Here is a 20,550-nt window from a genome sequence, read left to right as displayed (position 1 = left end):
AGATTTTTAATCACTCATTTGGTGATGAGTTCTTTTGTTGATGCCTAACTTTGTAAAAAGTTCTACCTGTTGTATGCTTGAGTTTTATCTTTTATATTTTATTGGATTGCATTGAATATAAATAGCTGTACAAAAGAGGACATGCAATTGTGTACCTCTAGTAAATTTCCAAAGGCATTAATTAATGAGACATCTTTTTATTCTGTGATCATGAGAAATGATGCTCTATGGCATAAAATGAATATGGGAGGGGGTACCTACTGGGAGTGTGGGGACAGATGGATGATCATAGAAAAGCTTTTCTCCTAAGCAATGTGGTAAAAATTATTAGTTAATTTGAAAGTCATACCAACCCCTCTCCCCCTTTAAATCCCTTTCTTCTGGCATGTTGTAGGCTATGCTCTGATACCATCTGCCAAATCTGAGAATTTCTCAGATTCCAGCCACAGCGAAATCTCTTCCCGGTCTAGCATTGTGAGCAACTGTTCTGCTGATTCCATGTCTGCAGCCCTTCAGGATGAAAGATGTTTGCCTCAGGCAGTGGTGGTGGTAGATTCAGTGGGAACAGCAGAAAGGAAAGAGCACCTTCTACCATCTTCGGAGTACAGCCAGACTTGCCCTGGGTAAGTGTTGATTGACTGATCCATGGCAAGAGCTGTGTGACAATTATGCATTTAAGCCATTGACAGCTGATGGCATAACTGTCATGCTTACAGGTGTTATTAGCCTGCTGTGAAAAGCTTTTAGCACTTTAAAAGAGCATGAGACATGCTCCCTCCTCAGGGAATTTCAGGTTTTGAATTTTAAACAGGTGACGATTTTCCCTGTATCGGCAGGTCATAAATTGATATATTAATGCACACCCAAGAAAATGCATTAAAGCTATAGGATTTAAATAGTAAACTGCTTCTGGGGCAGCACAAGGTAGAAATGTTCAAAGATGTTATTCTCGCAAACCTAAAAAGGTTTGCTGCTTAAAATACATTCCCATTCAATGTGCAGCATGACCACAGTGGTTCATGACAGTCTTTTAATGGCTATAGTATACAAGTAGGATATTTGCTTCCAGGCGTTTGCCTGAGGCATGTTGTCAAAACTCGAGTTCCCTCTCTTCTATGGGGAGGGTTATCTCCTGCCAGCAGAAGGCTGGACAGTGCCAGTTCTCAATGTAGTCTCCAGTGTGTGAAATATTTTTACAAACCTTGATTTCATATTAAATGAATTTCTGAACACATGCAATTAATGTGATGCTGAAGTTTGGAATGAAACAGCACTTGACATCTTTACATTTTTTACACTGATGGACTGAGTAATTGGACATGACTGCATAGAAAATATTGCTGACTGATTTATAACTATCTAGAGAAAACATTTTAAAGTTGAATAAAATCATCCCCACTTTTTCCAAATGATATGCAAATAATTGTTGGAGTATGTAGACCAGGGGTAGGTAACCTGCGGCCCACGGGCCAGATGCGGCCCGGCAAGGCCTTGGGACCGGCCCCAGCCCGGTCCTGCTGCCGATTGCCGCCGGAGCCTTTGGCCTCTCGCGTGAGGGTGTGGGGCCTTTGGCCTATCAGGAGGAGGCGAGCAAGGGGGAGCAAGAGGCAAGCAAGGGGGGGCAATTGTCTATAGAAGCCTCAGAAACATGCATTTATATTAACATTTTTTTAAAAATCAGCAATTTTTTTTCATGTGCGTTCCCTTTTTTAAAAAAGTGTCCTCCATTTGAAAATTTTGTCCTACATTTGTCCCAGTTTATTTATTTATGTAATTTTTTTAAAAAAAAAAATTAATTAATTATTTTTTGGCTTCGGCCCCCCAGTTGTCTGAGGGACAGCAACCCGGCCCCCGGCTCAAAAAGGTTGCCTACCCCTGATGTAGACTCATACAGTCTAACATACACACATGCAGAAGACTTGCATGTAGGCAGGAATGCCAGCAGAAGGTCTCTGTGTGAAGCTTGGCTCCAAACTGCAAAGGAAAAATCCTCGCACACAGACTGCTACTTCTCTTGGAGAATGAATTGCTGGACTGTCCGTTTCTCTCACAGAAATCTTTAATTGTAGAGCTCAGAGTATTTACAAAACTATACAGATTATTAAACTGCTTTGCCCCAATAGCATCTATCACAACCACTAACCAACCAACATCAACCACATAGAGAATTCATCCCTCTCCCTTATATAGGTTTTCCTTCTTGGGCTCTTGAGCCCTTCCCACTTCTAGGATGTCACTCAGTTTTCTGTCATGTGACAGCTATGACTTTGCACAACTGAGGCCTGCTGGCTTCACCTCCTGTGCCTGTCTCATCAGCTTCCTATTACTCAGAGCTCTTCAAATGCTGACTCATGATGGCTGCCACTTGAATTATAGTGACCCTGTCACCTTTGTCTCAGTTCTTCCAGTGGCCACATCCATGGCATTTTCAGGACCAGAGTGCTTTGTGCTCTGACAGTAATCACCCTATGGTCTGTGCAAGCTTTATACTGTAGGTTGGGTCTGTTTCTGAGGCCCACGTGCCATGCAGACAACCATTTCTGCCTGCAGCGGAAATATAGTTTTCCCACCTTCCTGCCATGAAATTCATGTGAACATAGATGAGATTCTGAAGTGATCTCCCAATGGTGCATTCACTACTAAACTGTTTTGTTTAGTGCCTGTCTTGTTTAGTTCAATCAAGGTTGTTATATTGTGTCCTTTCAGACCTTAGCCATAAAGACCTATACTGATATGACTGTGTAATTGCTTGATTCTGACAAGTATAATGAATATACTAGATCAATGATGGCGAACCTATGCCACATGTGCTGGAAGTGGCATTTGATGCCATTTCCTCAGGCACGAGCAAGGGAGAAGGAGGAAGAGGCATGCACGTGCCCGTTTCTCCTCCTCCCTGCCTTTTCTTGGTCTCTAGATGTCTCTCTGAGACAGCGGGAAGCCAGAAAATGGCACTCGGGCCAAAGAGCCTCCCAGCCCTCTCCTGGCCTCTCCCAGATAGGTGGAGGCAGGGAAAAGGGTGGGAGAGGGGGAGAGGAACTACTGGCGCATGCCAGTTGCTCCTCTTCAGTGACCTTTGCCGACCTCCAGCTGTCTCAGGAGAGACAGCTGGAGGCAGGCAAAGGTCCATGCGGAAGAGGCGCTGGCTCATTCCCAGCCCCCTTCCCCTCCACTTGCCTTGTCTGCCCTCCAGGTGTCTGCAGAGTGGCACTTGGAGGGCAGGCAAGCTCCATAGGGAAGAAGGGAGGGGGCATGCCCAGTCCTCTTCTTCCTCCTTTGCCTTTCCTCACCCCCAAAGGGCTCCAGAAAGCGCTTTGGGGATGAGGAGAGGTCTAGGAAGAGGGGGACTGGGCCCGTGCCCATGGTTCTGCTCCCTGCGAGCCTTTGCTGACCCACAGCTGTCTCTCAGAGACAGGTGGGAGCCGGGAAAGGGCAGGGGGAGAAGCGCCACCCCAGAGGGTGGAAGCCCTGCCCCCTGATGGCAGAAACCATGCCCCCAGGCCGGAAGTCCCACTCCAGCACGCAGCACCATCCTGGGGTGGCAGAAGCCCCATCCCCCGGCACACGAACCTGAAAAAGTTCACCATCACTGTACTAGATGTAAAGCATCACTGATCCTTTCAAGAAATCTTATTAGAAATTGAATTAAATGTTGAGTCAGCACTCCTAATTCTTCTGCGGTATTGTACTGTTTACCTTGTTTTCCTCTAAGGAAAGTGCCTTCTTTTCTGAAAGAGTGCACCAGGGATAGGAGAGAAGCACAATCTGCACTGTTGTTGCACAACCTGGGAAGATTAGATATCAAAGAAATAATCTAGGTAAAGAGAATCAAGCACAGGAACAGATTAAAAGAATTCATAAAAATTAATTGTAGACCCAACCTACATACTGTATATACTCGACTATAAGTCGAGAAATTTATGCCGCAAAATGGACTCCAAAATCATGGATAGACTTATATACAGGGCAATAAGTTAATACTGCTTATAGATTTCCTGAAAGAAATGCCCACCTTCCTCTGTAGCCAGGGATCTTTGAACAGCTTCCCATTTGAGTCCCCGGCACGCTGTCCTCTCTCCTCTCTCTCTTCATATGTGTGTTATCCCTCAGCTTTGCCTCGCAGCCAGAGTTGTTGAGGCAAGGGACAGAGAGAGAATATGCCCAGCCTTGGACCCCATTTTGCAAACCATGAGCCTGGAAATCCTGGCAGTTATGTGCAGAGAAAAAGAGAGAGGTTTGCCCCCCCCCCCCTTTTGCAAGCCACGAGCCTTGGGAATCCTGGGGGTGAAGAGAAGAGAGAGAGAAAGGTCTGTCCCCCTTTTGCAAGCCATGAGCCTTGGGAATCCTGGGGGTTATGTGCAGAAAAAAAAGAGAGGTTTCTGCCCCCTTTTGCAAGCCATGAGCCTTGGGAATGCTTTTGGTAAACGGAAGTGTGTGTGTTTGTGTGTGTGTGTGTGTGTGTGTGTCCATGCTGAGACTATGACCCTTGGGAGAGGTCCAGAGAGGGAGATGTAGGGAGGGAAGTGGTGTTTTGTTTTCCCCTTTTAGATCTTTTGTAACATGCCCCCGTATTTGACCATCGACTTATCCACGGGTCATATCAAAATCCATGATTTTGGCCCCAAAAACTGCCCTTGACTTATACATAGGGTCGACTTATACACAAGTATATACGGTAATCAGTGCTTACAATTGTTGTGACATTTTTATTTGTGCTGTAAATTTAAAATCTTTTTTTTTTAACAATGCGCAAGATTCAGCAAAATGCTGTACTTGCTCAGATGGGAAATGCTTATTAAAGTGAAACATACAGGTTTCCTAGAACACTGGATGTTTTCAGTACTGAATGGCTTGCATACTCTGTTCATCATTGGTTTTGCTTTCTTCCTAAATGGTGTTGTCTTCTGTTCCAGTTGGCCGCTTCCTAGACCTCCAGTGATCCGGGGACTTCCTGTCCCATCTTCCATGAGTACAGAGGAGATTTCCCATGAGCACATCATGATAGAAGCAGCAGATAGTGGTCGTGGCAGCTGGACTTCTTGTTCTAGTAGTTCTCATGATAACTTCCAAAATATCCAGAACCAGAAGGGATGGGACCTCTTAAATTCTTATCGCCACACTCATTTAGAAAGGGCCATAGCCGAAGTTGAACCATCAAGTTGTTGTCCTGAAGAGACACATTTGCAGTCCCACCTTCATTCAAATAGCAGCAGGCAGTCCAAAGCTAGCACAGACTTTGACGAATCCCGGCAAAGCTGGGCTTCGTCAAGCTCTCTAGCTGATGCCCATGAGGCAAACTATGGGACAGTAAAACGAAGAGGACTCGACAGCTTAACAGTGGAGCAGGCTGAGGTTTTGGACTCCAAAGCAGGGAATGATGCCACATATAAAACTGTGACATCAAGTACGGAGCGAGGCCTCATAGGTAAGTCAAATGAAAAGTCCATGGAAGCTGCTGCAGCTGTTATATGTTATATTATTAAGCTGTTAAGAAATGACATCACTAGATCTGGGGGCTGAATTGCATGTTAAAAACTGACTTTGTACACATGTTTTCAATCAAATGAATCCTCAGATGAAGTGTTTCCAGACCTCCTTGGAGCAGGGCTGGGATTTAAAGGAATAGAACAGCATTCTTTTTTATTGCCTTATAGAGAGGGGAGCAGGTTTATGCAGAAAACAGGAAACTTCTTTGTGACTTTTTCTTCTGCTTTGAAAAAAAAAGATTTCTTGCAGTTCTCTGATTAAAAAATTGTGCTTTCTCTTTTGAGCTGGTGAGTGAATCAGGCTGAAAGACAGTCTCCATCAATTCAGCACTGCCTGCCTCTTTCCCTTGCCTTCAAAACAGAAAGGAAATGGCTTTTCGGAAGTTGTGTTTAGTTGCCATCAGATTGGCCATCATCCAAACACCTCATATCATAAAAAATAATCTCTGTCAAGAAAAGGAAAAAATTGGAGGATATGTAAAAAAATGACATTTTAATTGTGCACAGAGTGCACATGGTTTTCAGTTCAGAGAATATTTATATTGGGGTGGCCAGTGCCATGGAGGTTCAGGAGCCAATTTATATGTTCTTTGAGCATTGCCAGAGCATCACAACATTCTGGAAGAGACAACACATCACTTCCCATCTCCAGTTTTGGCTGATTTTTACTCAAAGAAACAGTGGGAGGATGAGGTTGGGGTGGGAGGTAGAAAACAAAACCACCATATCTTGGAATGTTTTTATTATATTTGGAACCATTTTAGGAGAAAACTTCTTGAAAATTAAAAACAAAATTGTAGTGATGTAGGAAGGTTTTGGGGAAGATTGCCAGAGGACTTCAAGGGGCTGCAAAAATGGGGGTTTGAGAGTGCAATTTGCATTGAGATACTGAAAAGAAACATTGTCCTTAGATTTGAAGACCAATAAGGTGTGTGTGTGTGTTGTATAGATTTTGTAAGAATAGCCATGGCACAGGGTTGTTTTTAGTTTTATGTTTTCCATAAATTCAGGAAACTCCAAACTCAAGTCAGATGAGGATTTATGAATATATTAATTTAATCTAAGGACTCACAGAGGGTACAGCAGCTGTAACATTTAAGCCAGGTTGCCCAATCTGTAAGAATCAGTGCATCCTTCATTTTCACAAATACAACTGGCAGTGACCCGCTCTAGAAGAAGAAGAAGTCTTCTCTCTCAATCCCATTTTTATTAAATGAAGAGATAAGAGTTGATAGGACTTTGGAATTTTGATTTATATTGAGATTTTAGTTTTTTAATACATCAAGCCCCTGTCCCAAAGTAAAGTGAAATATACATCCCTGAATTATCAAACAGAAATTATATTTGGGGGCTGTGGTGTGCTGGTATCAGCTACTATATCAGACTGTTGAGATTAAAATATTTTTCAGGAGCGGAATGTAAAAGTTCACTTATTTTGTTCTGTCACATAGAAAAAAAATGAATAACTAGAAAAACTGTAATCCATGCTAGAAAAGATCATGAGAGTTTTTATGCATTTTTGAAGATTTATTTCATACTCTTGGGGTTTTTTCTCCTGCAAAAAAACATTATTTGATATCATTTGTGGAAAAAGAACCTTGTGTGGCCTAAATCAAATTCCAGTCCAAGTCCCACAGTGAGAAATGTCTTGTAGAAACTAACCAATTTTTTTCAAAGGAGTACCAATTTGTTGAGATAGCCTTATTAGCTGAGGAAGAGTAAACAGGTGGGTGTTCTTTACATCCCTACTCTCTCCCAGATCTGACATTTTCTAGATGTTTTGGGCTACAAATATAATCTTCAGCCACTACAACCAATGGAAGTTTTAGTTTGGCATTTGTGAAGGGCACTAGTTAGAGAAATGTGGCAGTATTGAGAAGCTAGATTCAGTAAAAGAATAACTATGAACTTTTAGAAAGCCAAGCCTAAGAGCCTGACTCCATGGCCTTCCTCCACACTCTTTTCCTATGATAATTATAGGACAGTGACATCCAATATGGACAAAAAGAGAAGGATACATCTTACTAGATGCTCTCGCCCTCTCTCTCTCTCTCTCTCTCTCTCTCTCTTGCCTACTCTTTCCAATGCATGATAATCTCTGCTCTGAGATACTACCCCTGCCTCTGTGCCTGTGTTATGCCTTCATCTCATCTGTGGCTATACAACATGTTTCTTTAGATCTCATTCATAGACCACTACACAGAGAAGATCAGGTATCTATCTACATTCCCACAATAGATAGTCTTATATGCAAGCACAGTTTCATCCCAGTATTTGCACCAGAGGCCTTACAAGCAGCAGCTTCTTAAGAATGCCCTGTGTCAGGAATATGGGAATTTCAGCAAAGAGAGTTGTAATTTTAGCACATTGAGGTGTTTTTTTTTTAAAAATCCTTAAATAACTGCTTTATAAAACATTTGGAAGCCCTGTGAAATAAATTGTGGTGAGCCTGACAGTGGAACAGCACCTTTCATCTTTGTGCTCTGATAAAAGTGAGTGATCTTTGGGATGAAGTCCCTATCTGTGAGCATAGAATTTTAGAGTTGGAAGGGACCACTAGGGCATCTAATTCACCCCCCTGCCTTGCAAGAATGTACAACGAAAGCACTTGCGAGAGTGTAAATTGTTGCTATCGTTCAAAACTGAAGGAAAAAGGAGATGAGTTTGAGGTGTGGATTTGTTAAAGGGGGAGGGGGAGATTACCAAGAAGACCAAAACAAATAAAATTTGATTAGTAAGAAATTTACTCAAGTGTAACCTCCTTATCAGAAGCTCATTGCTTCTCCTCAAATTACAGTGCAGATGGTGTAGGTTTAGGGCTGCACTGGGCCCCAGGAGAACTTGTAGGGCTGCAGCAGCAGCTAATTTTTATTTTTAAAAAATTGTCCTCTCGGGCACATTCTGCCTTTCTTGGCCATTTTTGGTTCAGTAGAAGGTGTTTTTGAAACAAGAACCAAGCTAGAAGGAATTTCTTCCTGTTTTAAAGGAAGGCCTTTATCCATGTCTTCTAGAGGAGTCTGGGGACAAAAAAGATACTTTGGGAGAAAAAAGTTGAAGGTTCACATGGAACCCATGGGCCACAGTTTTACTTCCTTCTCAGAGGATGTTAGCCTTATGTTGCATTTCATTCTCTGCTTCACTTCATAGCAACAGTATAGTTGAACATTTGGGTTCAAACCCCATCCTCATGCAATCTATGTAAATCTAGCTCTTTCCTTCCCAGTTGGAAATCTTTTCTCATAGTTTCTATCCATTCTTTCCTTCTTTGTTTGATGTGGCATTTTACGAGCTGTCTGTTTTTTACAGCTATTCTTAGGCCTCAATCAGAATGTTAGCAAGAGCCATTCTGCAACTACACTTCCATATTTTAACACAGGATATCCCAAATGCATGCTTGTAGTTAATTAAACTTTCATTTGTTATCAGCTAAAAAAGCTATATGGAAGTGCAGATAGATAACATAGAAACAGTGTGAAGTCAATAGTTGCATTTTTAGTTTTTTTCAAGAAACCAGCTGTTTGAAACTAGAAGTTACCATGCCTCCTATTTTCAGTTATACTCCTCATCAGTAAATAAATTTCATTTTGAAACTTGGGATGATCTACCAGTGCACCTGGACCCTTCACTGTTGATATGTACTATCATTTTTCTTTCCCAGATGTGATTGGGAGCATCGTAGTATATCATAATAATTTTTGCTTTTACTTTCCACTGTCTGGGTTGCCACTACTTCAAAGTTTTGCACAGGCAAGTACAGTGAGCCCTCCCCTTATGCGGGGATCTGTTCCGAATCCCTCCATGTAAAGGGAAATCAGTGTATGCTGGAGCCCCATAGGAACTAATGGGGCTTGTTTGCATGGCGTCATGTGCGTGCCATGGGTGCGCCTCCATTACTTCTTCCGAGGTGCATGACGGGCTCTTCCGGTGCGGGCGTATGGTGCGCCCATGTAAAATGCGGGCACACTGTAGTAAATGAGTAGTTCTGTATATACAGTAGATGGCTAAAATAATAGGTTAACCATTTAGGATAACCTAATAGTGATGCAATATTGGAATTTTTGGCTTTTTTATATTAACATACACATGGTTGTGTTCAGAATTACAGAAATGACCTTCTACCACCTGAACAAATTTAATATTGAACTTAAGTATGTTGAAGGTTTTTTTTATTTTTGAGTGGAGGGTCTTGCTCTGTTTTTGATTTGGACAACAAATCTGCATTCCAGCGCTAATACCACTTGACCATCTTAGTAAATCTAGTAAAATCACAGTAGAAACTGAGAATTTGAGAGTGTAAAAGCCAGGGATAAAATAGCTGAATTTAAGCCTTGCTAACTGAATTAATGGAGTATGGGTGAAGGTAAGTAATGAGATTAATTGTGGATATTTTAATGGCTTGGGTTGCTAGCAGTGGTGCTGGCACCAAGCTGTACAAAATGGATAAAATATCAGTGCGGAAATAGGAAAGCTGTCAGACATTTTTATCAGGCAGTGTCCAAACATTTGAACCTAGCTTTGAGAAGGGGAAAATGGGGACACTTTAGGTCACTTTATATGACTTTTTTTGTGTGTGGGGGGGGGGGGGGGGAATTAAATGAATTTTAAATTAGCTGACAGCATATCACCAAAGTGCCCTGAAGCAGCTTTATTTTGGCCTGTCTGTTCAGGCCCTTAGAGTCACAGCCATCCTATACAGACTCTCCTGCCCATGCACCTCACATAGTTTTCTGCTCTTTCAAGAATCTAAGAGCTTGTCTGCTGGGGTGATTTACCCTAAATTCTCCTTGGGCTCACTGAATTCTGCTTACATGAAGCAGAGCCCAAACCCTGAATCATGTCTGATGCCCACACCCAATTCTGGGCTTCTCTCCCTAATCTGCATTTAAATAACTCACCTTTTGCTGTGGGGTTTTGTCTTTACTTATGGTCCTTGTGAGCTGCCCAGTGCCACTGCTGTGGGCGTGAGTCACTCCAGTGTTGATAGCATGGTTGGGTGCTTTGTTCTGACCTCAGCAGCAGCGCCGGGAATGAATGGGGGATTTGCGTGCATCATTTGTTGTCAGAGCCAAAAACCCACAACAAAAGAGAGTGATAAGGGGCAAATTAAGGAAGCCCAGAGTATTCTGGAAAATATAATCCCGCCTTTTGTCTATATTGATGGGGAAGTGGGTGTGGGAAAGAACAAAAGTTGTCAGACACTATATGTTGGCCGTGGTTGCTCACTAGTGTCCTATATGAACAGGTTCAGATTAAGACCATGCTTGCTCCCTAGTTTGGCAGTAACCAATCAACCAGCCCTACCAAGTTGATGGATGCTGCTACTGCGAATAATGTCTCTGAGAATGTGATGCCAAATAATAAGTACTTATATAATTATCCATGGAAGTGCAACATGACTTTAAAAATGAACTTGCCTACAAAATGGATTTTCTCAGCTGTTGTAGTTTTCACAGTATGTTGTCCTCCCCTGCCTCCAGAAATTAAGTATATCTAGAAATCAAAAGTGGCATATGAATAGAATACTTATCACAAGGGGGCATAGCAAAGAAACTGTAGAGCTTCTCTTTAGTAGATGGCCTCTTTTTTTTTTTTTGTGGTTTTATTACTTTATTGAAAGAAAGTAGTTGATCTTAAGTAGTTGCCACAGCAGTGTCCTCTGCACAGACACTGGTAGATGGCCTCTTTTGAAAGGAACATGTTCTACATAATAACTCAAAACAGATTTCATCTAACGTGCTTGTACATTTTTTTTGGAAGGACTGTGAGAGTTTACAATAATAAATGTTCAGCTTTTCAGCTACAGGATCAGCTGAGCTGATTTCAAATGGCTTTTGGCTGAAAGCAGTTAGTAAAACTAAAAAATTAGAGTAGATGGCATGGATATGCTCAAGCAAGGCATCATTAACATGGCAGTTATGGATAGGTAGGAGTATTTGCCAAAGTTTGTGCCACATGCTATCAAAGATAGTTTTTCATATGTCGCTGTTTAAATGCATTTCTAGTCCTCCTCCACCCACTGCAGGAAGATTTGAGTTTGTGGAGACTTTGGAACCTGAGACTGGTGTGTTATGGAAGTGCAGATACATAGCCATTTCTGTTTATGACTGCCTATTTGCAAGCTGTTAAAGTCAAAGGATTTTCTAAACACTGCTCCTTTTCCTTGAATCTAGTAATCCTGCTTCTTATACTACTGCCAGTAGTTAACAGTTCAAAATCCTGCCAGTGGCGTTTTATAACCAATGATTCTACATTTACCTTTTGTTATTGTTTTCAGTTTTAGTCATTGTTAACATTTCACTGTTTTTTTAATGCTTTTCCCCCCATTTGTTTCCTTCATTAACATTTCCATTGCTTATTTCTTGTGCCAGTGTACTGTGTCACCTCACCTAAGGAAGACAATAGGTATAGGGAGCCACCGCCCACCCCACCAGGATATATGGGGATTTCTTTAGCGGACATAAAGGAAGGATCACCTCACCACCCACATCTAAAACCTCCAGACTATAGTGTGGCGGTGCAGAGGTCAAAGATGCTGCATAGCAAGCTCTCTAGGCTCTCCTCCGCTCCTCTGACTAGTGAACAAGTGGCCTGTTTTCCAAAGAAGATGCCACAGTGGCATAGCCAACAGCCGGCCCATCCTAAGCTAGCAGATATGACTGACGCAAATAGTGAAGAGGATGGTATGTTAAAGATCTCCTTTGATAGCTATTTAGTAAATTGGTGTGTGATTATAAGTGTGGGCAATGCGCAAACTGTCTTACCTCACAAGAGAACACCTTGAGTGTGCATCAGTGATTCTTTTCCTTTTAAATCATTTGCACATGCTTGACAAAATGCTTACTGTGAAAACAAATACTCCTAAAATTCAGCAAATGCATCACTACATGAATGATTAACCAACATGTTTTATAAAAAAAGTCAAGTATAAAGCCAATGCACAGAGTGGTCCAGAGTTCTTGTCCTTGAATGACATTCAAAACAACACAGTGACAGAAAAAAAAGTTGCTTAAATGCACTGCAGCAGTTGTTCCACACCTGCCATCCAAGGTATTGTTGGACCATCATTCCCAGAATCTCCCACTATGGGCCATGGTGGCTGGAATTTGGGAGAGTTGAAGTCCAACAAAATCAAGAATCTCAAGGTTGAGGCCTACTGAATTAGTAGTAGAGTTAGGGCAGGAGCACATAACCTCCTAGTACATGGTAACCCTCTAAACCAAGGGTTCCCAACCTTTTTTTTGCTCACAGAGCCCTTATTTTTGTGGCAGAGCCCCTAAAAGGCCTACCCTATGACTTAAAAGTTAATTGTGTTTAGGAGTATATATAAAAATATTTCTTTCATTTTCCTGGTGCGGCTGTGGAGCACCTTGGAAGTGCACACAGAGCCCCGAGGGCTCCTCGGAGGACAGGCTGGAACTCCTGCTCTATTCTATGTAGAAACTCTTAATGCAGACCTTTGCTTCTTGAGTTTTTTCTCAGGTAGTAGACTAAGCGTTTTCTCACAGGCTATGCAGCAGGAATATTTTAGGGCCCAACTACTATATAAGCAGACTCTGAAAAAAGCAGTCGGAGGTGCCACAGTTTTAAGTAACAGCTGGCCACACAATAATGGCCATTATTTCCCCGCCCCACTTAAGATTCTGAAGAGAATGTGCTCAGACTGCAAACAGCTGAGGCTTTGCTTTGCAATTTCAATTATTTACAAGCAAAAGTTTCAAACCTCATAAAATAGCCTAGTAGGCAATAATGAAACCCTGAGAGACCCACTAATTGGACCACACTAGTACTTTGTACTTGACCCCTATTCTGAGCCCTTTACACCTCACCAATCATATTCTAATGGAGTGAGTTCACAAATTCATGAAGATTTAAAAGGAATCAAATGTGGAAGTTTTATGTGTTTTTCCTTGCTTCTAGTTGGCCTGATAAAAACACACAAGTTTGATTTTGTCCTTCATTCCATTTGTACCTCTGTTCTCTATCACTTTTGGGTTATTCATTTGTTTAGCACATTATTTTTCGTTTTTAATTGAATGCATGAACTGTGATGTCTTTCACGCTGAAATTGTGCTTACAAGATCAGGATCTTGGCACAAATGTAACTTGACATGCTTCTTTGACTTTAAAATAATTTGGCAATTTTTGTCTGAGGAAGCTTGCAGTTGCGCTGCATTTACAGTCCCCTATTTCAAAAAGAAGGGGAGAATGGGTGAGCAGATCTGTTGTCCTGGCTGCAGAAGTGTAATTGTGTGTAATGACGTTTATAAATCTTGCATAAATACTAGATCAAAATGTCCATGTTTTTGTTGCATTTCTCAACCTCTGTCTCTTGAGGTACTGTTACCAAGTTGGTAAAGAGCCTCCATTAAGATGCACTAATTTCTGTAGCAAAATTATCTGTTAAATTTTCTTTCTATATTCTTTCTATATTTTTAAAAATCCTGCCATTCCTATCAGAAGTACATGATTCTTTGCCTATCAGTACAAGCTGGACTAATACAAACTTGCTCTGTGACTGATTGGATATTTGAACTCAGCTTTTCAGTCTGACAATGGAATTAAGGAGAGCAACATACTCTCCTTCATTTTATGACAACCTTAGTGTTCTGCCCACTTACAAAGTATAGCTGGGTTCCAAAGATTTACTTATGGAACAACCATTCTTTGGGCATGTGCAAAATAATTTAAAACTTTTTGCCACTCTGTGAACACCATGTCTCCTTATCATATTTAAGTTAATTGAAAGACCCTGTGTTGACTGTGTGGCATGAGGAGACTGTGGGAGCAATCTGACCTACCAGTAATTCTATGATTCTATGATTCTAAAATTGACAAATTATCCAAGCAGTCATATGGAGATATTACTTAATCAGGAAGTGTGTGCATTTTTTAAAAAAGTGATTTAAATTAGTTAATTTAAAATGATGATGGTGATTAGAGCAAAAGAATTCATTGCAGAAAGCTGCCTTATCAGCATAAGTCTGGCATACTGACATTACTATATAGTTCGTGTTTTAAATAACTTCATTACAGAAAGGGCATGTAATAATTTTTCTTTTATATCAGGGAGTGTGGCCCTCCAGATGTTGTTGGGCTCCATCTCCCAGCATTGCTCATCATTCACTAGGCTGGCTAGGGCTGATGAAAATTGCAGTCCAACAACATCTGGCGGGCCATGTGTTTCCCAGCCGTTGGTTTCCAGTTTTTATCATAATAGGTTGAGAGTGGATATGATTAGAGTATTGACTGTATTACATGACCATGGCATAGACATTTTACAGTATTTTTCTTGTTTCACAGAAGATGAACAAGTATCAGCTGTTTAGCCTATCAGCTTCCTGTGAAAATTGCCTCAAGTCACAAGAACGTCGTAAGAAGGAACCATACAATACTGTTAGCTGTAGCTGACAGCTTGCTGCTATTGATTTCCAAATGTTGCTTTTTGCTTCTATTCTGAATATTATGGTGAACTTCTCTGGATTGTAACTTTGAACTTCAGTCTGCTAAAGAGACAAAGAGCTTTATCTGAAGAATACTGACCTTATATTGCAGAAGCCAATATTCAGAAGGATCTAACTTTTAATGCATTGAGGCCACCTTGGAAGCATTCTTCTCTAGAAAATAGATTTAATCTTTTAGTAGACTTGACACAGATATTTTCTATTGTGGCCATTCTGGCTCTCAGTTGAAGAATGTTATTTTATGTAGTTACAAAAACTGCAAAAACTTCAGCAAAACCAAGGAGACTTCTGCGGCAATCAGAAGTTTAATTTATTAATTTGGAGTTTATATAAGAGTTTTTGTTTGTTTATACAGGTATGTATATTGGAATGCTCTGGTTGGCTAATGTGAATGCTTTTACAAAGAAAGGTAACAAAGTAGTTGCTAATGAAATGTCTTGTGCTAAGCAGAACACTTTGGACTTCGGAGGAACTGGATGTTCATCAGTGCAGCAAGAGGTTTATACAGTGGAACATAAACCTCTCTTGTAAAATGTCAATTCTTTGTGTACTTTAATATAAATGTAGCAGTAGAATACTGCCATCTGTTGGTCCTGTATTTTAAATCCAGTAAAATACATGAGACCATCCTTTTCACTATCAAGTGATTTAACGAACAACATGCAGTTTCTTTTTTTCTTCAATATATTCTCTTTCCTGCCCTTCAGTCTAACTGATTTATGGTCTGTGTTGTATGTACAACATTGTCTGCCAGACAACCCATCAGGCACAAGTCCCACTGTTTATTTTTTTTTAAAAGGAAAGATAAAGCACAAGGAGATAATGGTTGTTTGTCAATTCTGTCCTTAAGTTTTGAGCTGTTTCCCTTTCAGCAAGACTTGCACTGGAAAAGAACCTGTCAACATATGCTCTTTGGGAGACCAGCTTGCAGTGTTTGAAAGTTTCAAACAGAACCACAAAAATGAGGAGAAATGTTTGAATCTAGTTTTTTCTCTTAATAATCACTGTCATTAAATCTTGAATCTCACCTTGAATATCAAACCTTCAGGTTCCCAAGGAAATCAGACTTCAACCTGACCTGTACCTGATCAGATGCCCTGTTGATTCACATAAATGCATAGGATCCAGGATAAACCCTTATCTTGGAAATTCATTGTATGTTAAGCCCCTGTCAGACTTAGCTCCCTTGAAGCTCTGCACTTAACTTTTCAGATATCTCTGTAGCCACATGAACATAGAAGCAAATGCTCATTACATAATTTGTGACCATTAGGTTTGAATTTTTGCACTGTAGGCTACTGTACACTTCTTCTCCTGTCCTTGCAACCCAGATGCATTTGAGCTCCTAGAGTACCCCAGATTGATTCCTATACATATTGAATAGTTTTAAGTATAGGTATTTTATTGAGGTATTCATATCAGATAACCCACCCTCAAAGAGCCCATTAAATAAAACATGTTGGGTTTCTTTGCCATTCACAGGAGCCCACAAATGCTTCTCCTTAACTCTCCATTAGTGAATGCATCTGTTGTGGATGAAAGACAGTAGGCAGCAATTATTTTTTCAGTTGCTCTCCACTTTGGAAGCACTCTGGAGGAATCAGTCTCAAGTGCCCTAGGAGTCTTATATGACTGCAAGATCAAGTGTTCTGCCTATCCCAGACTTAGGTGCTGGGCTCCAGAGATACTGAGGACCAGTGCCTTTTGGGCACCTTATACTCCCAGTGTGACTGCAGACATATCAGCCCATCTTTCTTCTGACCTTCAAGGATGTTCTGTTGAGTTCTGATGCTGAGTGCTTCTTCAGAGACTAAACAGCCTGGCTGAAGCTTGCCAGAAATTCTGGACCCCTGGATTCTGCACACATTATATGTGTGCAAAGTAAAGGATAAAGCAAAGTCACTGATAGTTTACAGTTAGGCTAAACTAAGGTTGCAATTTACTTAGCCAACCAGAGTACATGGAGAAAAACTGGAGTAAGCTTTGTTTTATTTTCTTCCTCTAGCACATAATTATGGTCCACATTATAAATAGACATGAATGTGTCAATGTATATTTCAAGTTTACTTGTAAATCTTAGTATCGTAAATGTTTACAGTTGAAGCTAGAAGGAAGATGTTTGTCAGTTTTAATGGTGCCTCAGAGTAACTTATTTTTACACTTCAAATTATAAAGAGCGTTCAAATTTTCTTTTGCATGTGAGGCAAATCCATCATATTCTGGTAGCACCCCAAACACAAGTACTAATTTTTGTTTTTTACTTTTAAATCTTAAAGACTTTCTATGTGCATTATCCATATTGACTAGGACAGTGATAGCTAACCAGAGGGTATGTTTGAAGAAACCAGAAATAATAGGAGGAACTTAAGAAGCTACCTAATTTGTAATTTAATTAGCTGACAGTATGGCAACACTCAAACCTTAAGTGTCTGAAATAAGTAGCTGAGACATCAAGTCTGCTCTCGGTCTTTTCTGTCAAGGCCTTAATAAAAGCAATGAGCTTAATGAAATAATATAAACACTGACTCAAGTTGGCATCCATGATTTCAGCGTATGTATCAGTGCAGACATAGGCACAATCTACAGCTAATTTTTCCTCTGTAAACCCAGCTTGGAAGTCCACCATTCTGCAACTTCTGTTGATTTCAGTTAAATGTCTGTAGGATAGATCCATGAGCCACAATCGTAGATAGCCATAGCAGAGACAGGGTGGAAGTACATGCATAGTTGGATGTGGTGTTGAAAGTTCTTACACAACTGACATCCAACAGAATGGGCAAGCTGCTCTTCAGCTGAAAACTGTACGTCGGCTGTTTCTGCCTGCTGATGGACTGGAGTAAGAACTTCAAGTGCCTCTCGCTGAATATGTGTTTCTCCCCTGATGTGCCAGGGCTACCTAAGAATGGGACTATCCTTGAAGGGGAGGGCATGTAAACCTAAAGCCTTAGCTCTCAGAAAATCCAATCCAAATGTTTATCAAGTGGTGCATACCTGGTAACTTAGACATATCTAGAAGTATACAAGGAAGTATGGTGTTTGAGGCCAATAATGTAATTTCTCAGTAACCTCAAATATTTGTTTCAGTTTACAGGAACAAAACAAAAGGATCAAAGCCTTTACTCATGAGGTAATAATCCATTCCCAGTTTATATGTCCATCACTTCTTACATTTCTGTTACGGATGAAATTCAAGGTCTGTTCCCCTCATTTGAAATCCATTAAGCCAGCCATTTGATGTCAATTTACCTTTTTAAATTTGGTGTCTTCATATTGACAACATTAGTAATTCTTAGTTTTCAGGTACATTGGTTTTAAAACCAGTGAACATCTTGTTAATCATGTTTTCCTAATACAGAGACTATATAGTGTAAATATACTCTGGGTAAGTGAGCTCTTTTAATGGCTTCATATTTGCACAGTGTGAGTTGCCTCAATCTGTCCTTGCTCTGATCTTCATTTGTTTGTTTTACTTTTTTTAAATCAGCTGATCACATTGATCAGGAACACTGGCCAAAATACAACATGGCTTAGGCCGGACACAGAGACAAAATCACCTTTTAAAATCAGTTCTTAAAATTTTTAATGTTTTAAATGTTGTTTTCTATGCTGTTAATGCCATTTTTGTATTACATGTATTCACCACATGTTCCTCACATTTTGTGTTTTTGTTATATCATTTGTCCAATTCTAACCTACATCATGTGTTTGGGAAATGGTCTCCTCCACCCTGTACATATAGTTTATGCTTTCTTCAATATATTATTGTGAGGAAATTGGCTCAAATCAAATCAGCTAAATATAGAGATGTTTAGCAACCTCAGATGTAGAATCAATGTCACTTTTTTATCTCCAGGTGGTTACTTGAATAAGGGGGAAGAGTAGATCAACTGAATCAGTGGACATATGACAGATCAGCACTTGTGTAAAATTTCATTGTTCCAGTGGTTCTATTCTAGTTGAGACTAACAATTGGATTTAGGGTTCTGTCGCTTAATATGTACTTAGAACTGGGACCTATAGACCTATAGAGCTACCAGTCAAGCTCACTTTGATAACGTCACTTATGTTGTGAGAAAATACAAAACATTGAGGTAGAAAAATGTTAGTTTAGACGTACTGATGTTTTCAAAAGTAGTGATTTGGGGGAGCTCATTGGTTTCTCTATACTCTTACTTTTTAACAGTAAGATAAAGCCAAAACAAAAACAAAAAACCACCAAAATCGATTTTCATCGGGAGAAAGGGGTTTCAAGATTCACCTTTCTCTCCTAAAAGTTGGAGTATTCTGCATGGACACTAATGGAGATGGTTTTCGCTTAAACTTTTGAAAGCACTTCTTCATGGACTTCTGCATGATCCTGCAGTAGACCTGAATAATGTGAAAAGGGGTATTGCATGAGAATTGGAACCTTATCACACAAGAAAACAAAGTGAACATAAAGCCAGAGAGTAGCAGCTTCCTCTGTGTGCCTTACCACATGGTCTTGTGGCACATCAGTTCTCTTCCTGCGGGAGAAGGTCCTAAAATCATGTCTTTTGTCAAACAGATATTTCCAGCTAGAAAAAAGACACACTTTTAAAACCATTTCCTGTGGGAAGAGTACTGAAGCACTACACCATCATGCAGCAAATGACCGAGAAAACCAATACTCTCTGGCTTTATTTCTGCTTTGCTTGCTTTCTCATGCTCTTGGTTAATTGTAGTAGGGAGGTAAAACCAGAAGAAAAGAAAGCTCTTTTATTCAACCCTTTATTCAAACAATTACAGGCAAAATAGCACAGCTATAGGTTCCCCCTCTAGTATACCACTTCTTAAAATATAATTTTAAAGGTAATATTTCTTTTCAGTTGTCTTTAAAACATAGCTGAGGAAAAAGGGATACTTCCTTGTTTTACTTAAGCTTTTAAATGCCAACTGTTCAAAATCTGAGTGTTTGCCACTCTTCAGTCCTGCCCCATTCCAATTGTTTTTGTCATCGTCTTTGTCTTTAATTTCTTTATATATAAATGGAATGCAATTTAGCTTGTATGTATGTATTAATAACATTTTGCATATGTGAGCATATGGGCAAAAACTGCACAGTTGTAATGGTATTCCAATAGCAATTGTAAAACTGCACAAGTCAGTGATTGTAAAGTATTCTGTAACAAGCAATGTTTGTCTTCTATTTTTTGATACCTCTTACACTTATGTCTTTTAGAAAGACAGTGCCTCTGTATGCTTTTTGTATTTTTACTGAGTGATTGTAAATATTTGTTATATTTTTGGTTAAGAGAATGTTTAAAAGTACTGTTTAATATCCGATCTACTAATGTTGTTGGAACCAATAAAAGACTTAACTTGGATTACTGTGCATGGCTCTCATCCGCTTACGGTAGTTCCCCACCCACCAACCCTTTACATGATGATGATGATGATGATGATGATGATGATAAATAGCATTCCTGTTGTTTTGTATCCTCAAGTCATTTCTGACTTCAGAGTTTCCTCTGAAGCAGAGCAAGTATAACTTGCTCCAGGTCACCCCTTGGGTTTCTGTGGTCAAGTGGGGATTCAAACCCTGGTCTCCAGAGTCCAACATTCAGACCACTGCACCTTTCTGG

The 20,550-nt window shown here is 40.2% G+C and overlaps 1 protein-coding gene across 8 annotated transcripts in view; it reads left to right on the top strand.

Moving 5' to 3' along the window:
* RAPGEF6 (Rap guanine nucleotide exchange factor 6) overlaps nucleotides 1-20,292 on the top strand; it is a 159,978-nt gene extending 139,686 nt beyond the window's left edge. For 7 of the 8 annotated variants that reach the window (XM_042449260.1, XM_042449255.1, XM_042449256.1 and 4 more), the window contains 4 exons: nucleotides 395-623; nucleotides 4,914-5,425; nucleotides 11,855-12,166; nucleotides 14,787-20,292. In XM_042449260.1, coding sequence (XP_042305194.1) covers nucleotides 395-623; nucleotides 4,914-5,425; nucleotides 11,855-12,166; nucleotides 14,787-14,812 — 1,079 coding nt within the window. In that variant the 3' untranslated portion in view covers nucleotides 14,813-20,292. The remainder of the gene's footprint in view (nucleotides 1-394; nucleotides 624-4,913; nucleotides 5,426-11,854; nucleotides 12,167-14,786) is intronic. The other variant, XM_042449261.1, reaches the window with a different exon arrangement.
* Nucleotides 20,293-20,550: the final 258 nt, after the last annotated feature.

The sequence above is a fragment of the Sceloporus undulatus genome, chromosome 2 (genome assembly GCF_019175285.1).
Source record: "Sceloporus undulatus isolate JIND9_A2432 ecotype Alabama chromosome 2, SceUnd_v1.1, whole genome shotgun sequence".
In the NCBI taxonomy this organism is placed as follows: domain Eukaryota; kingdom Metazoa; phylum Chordata; class Lepidosauria; order Squamata; family Phrynosomatidae; genus Sceloporus; species Sceloporus undulatus.
This window is presented reverse-complemented; position numbering and strand designations above follow the sequence as displayed.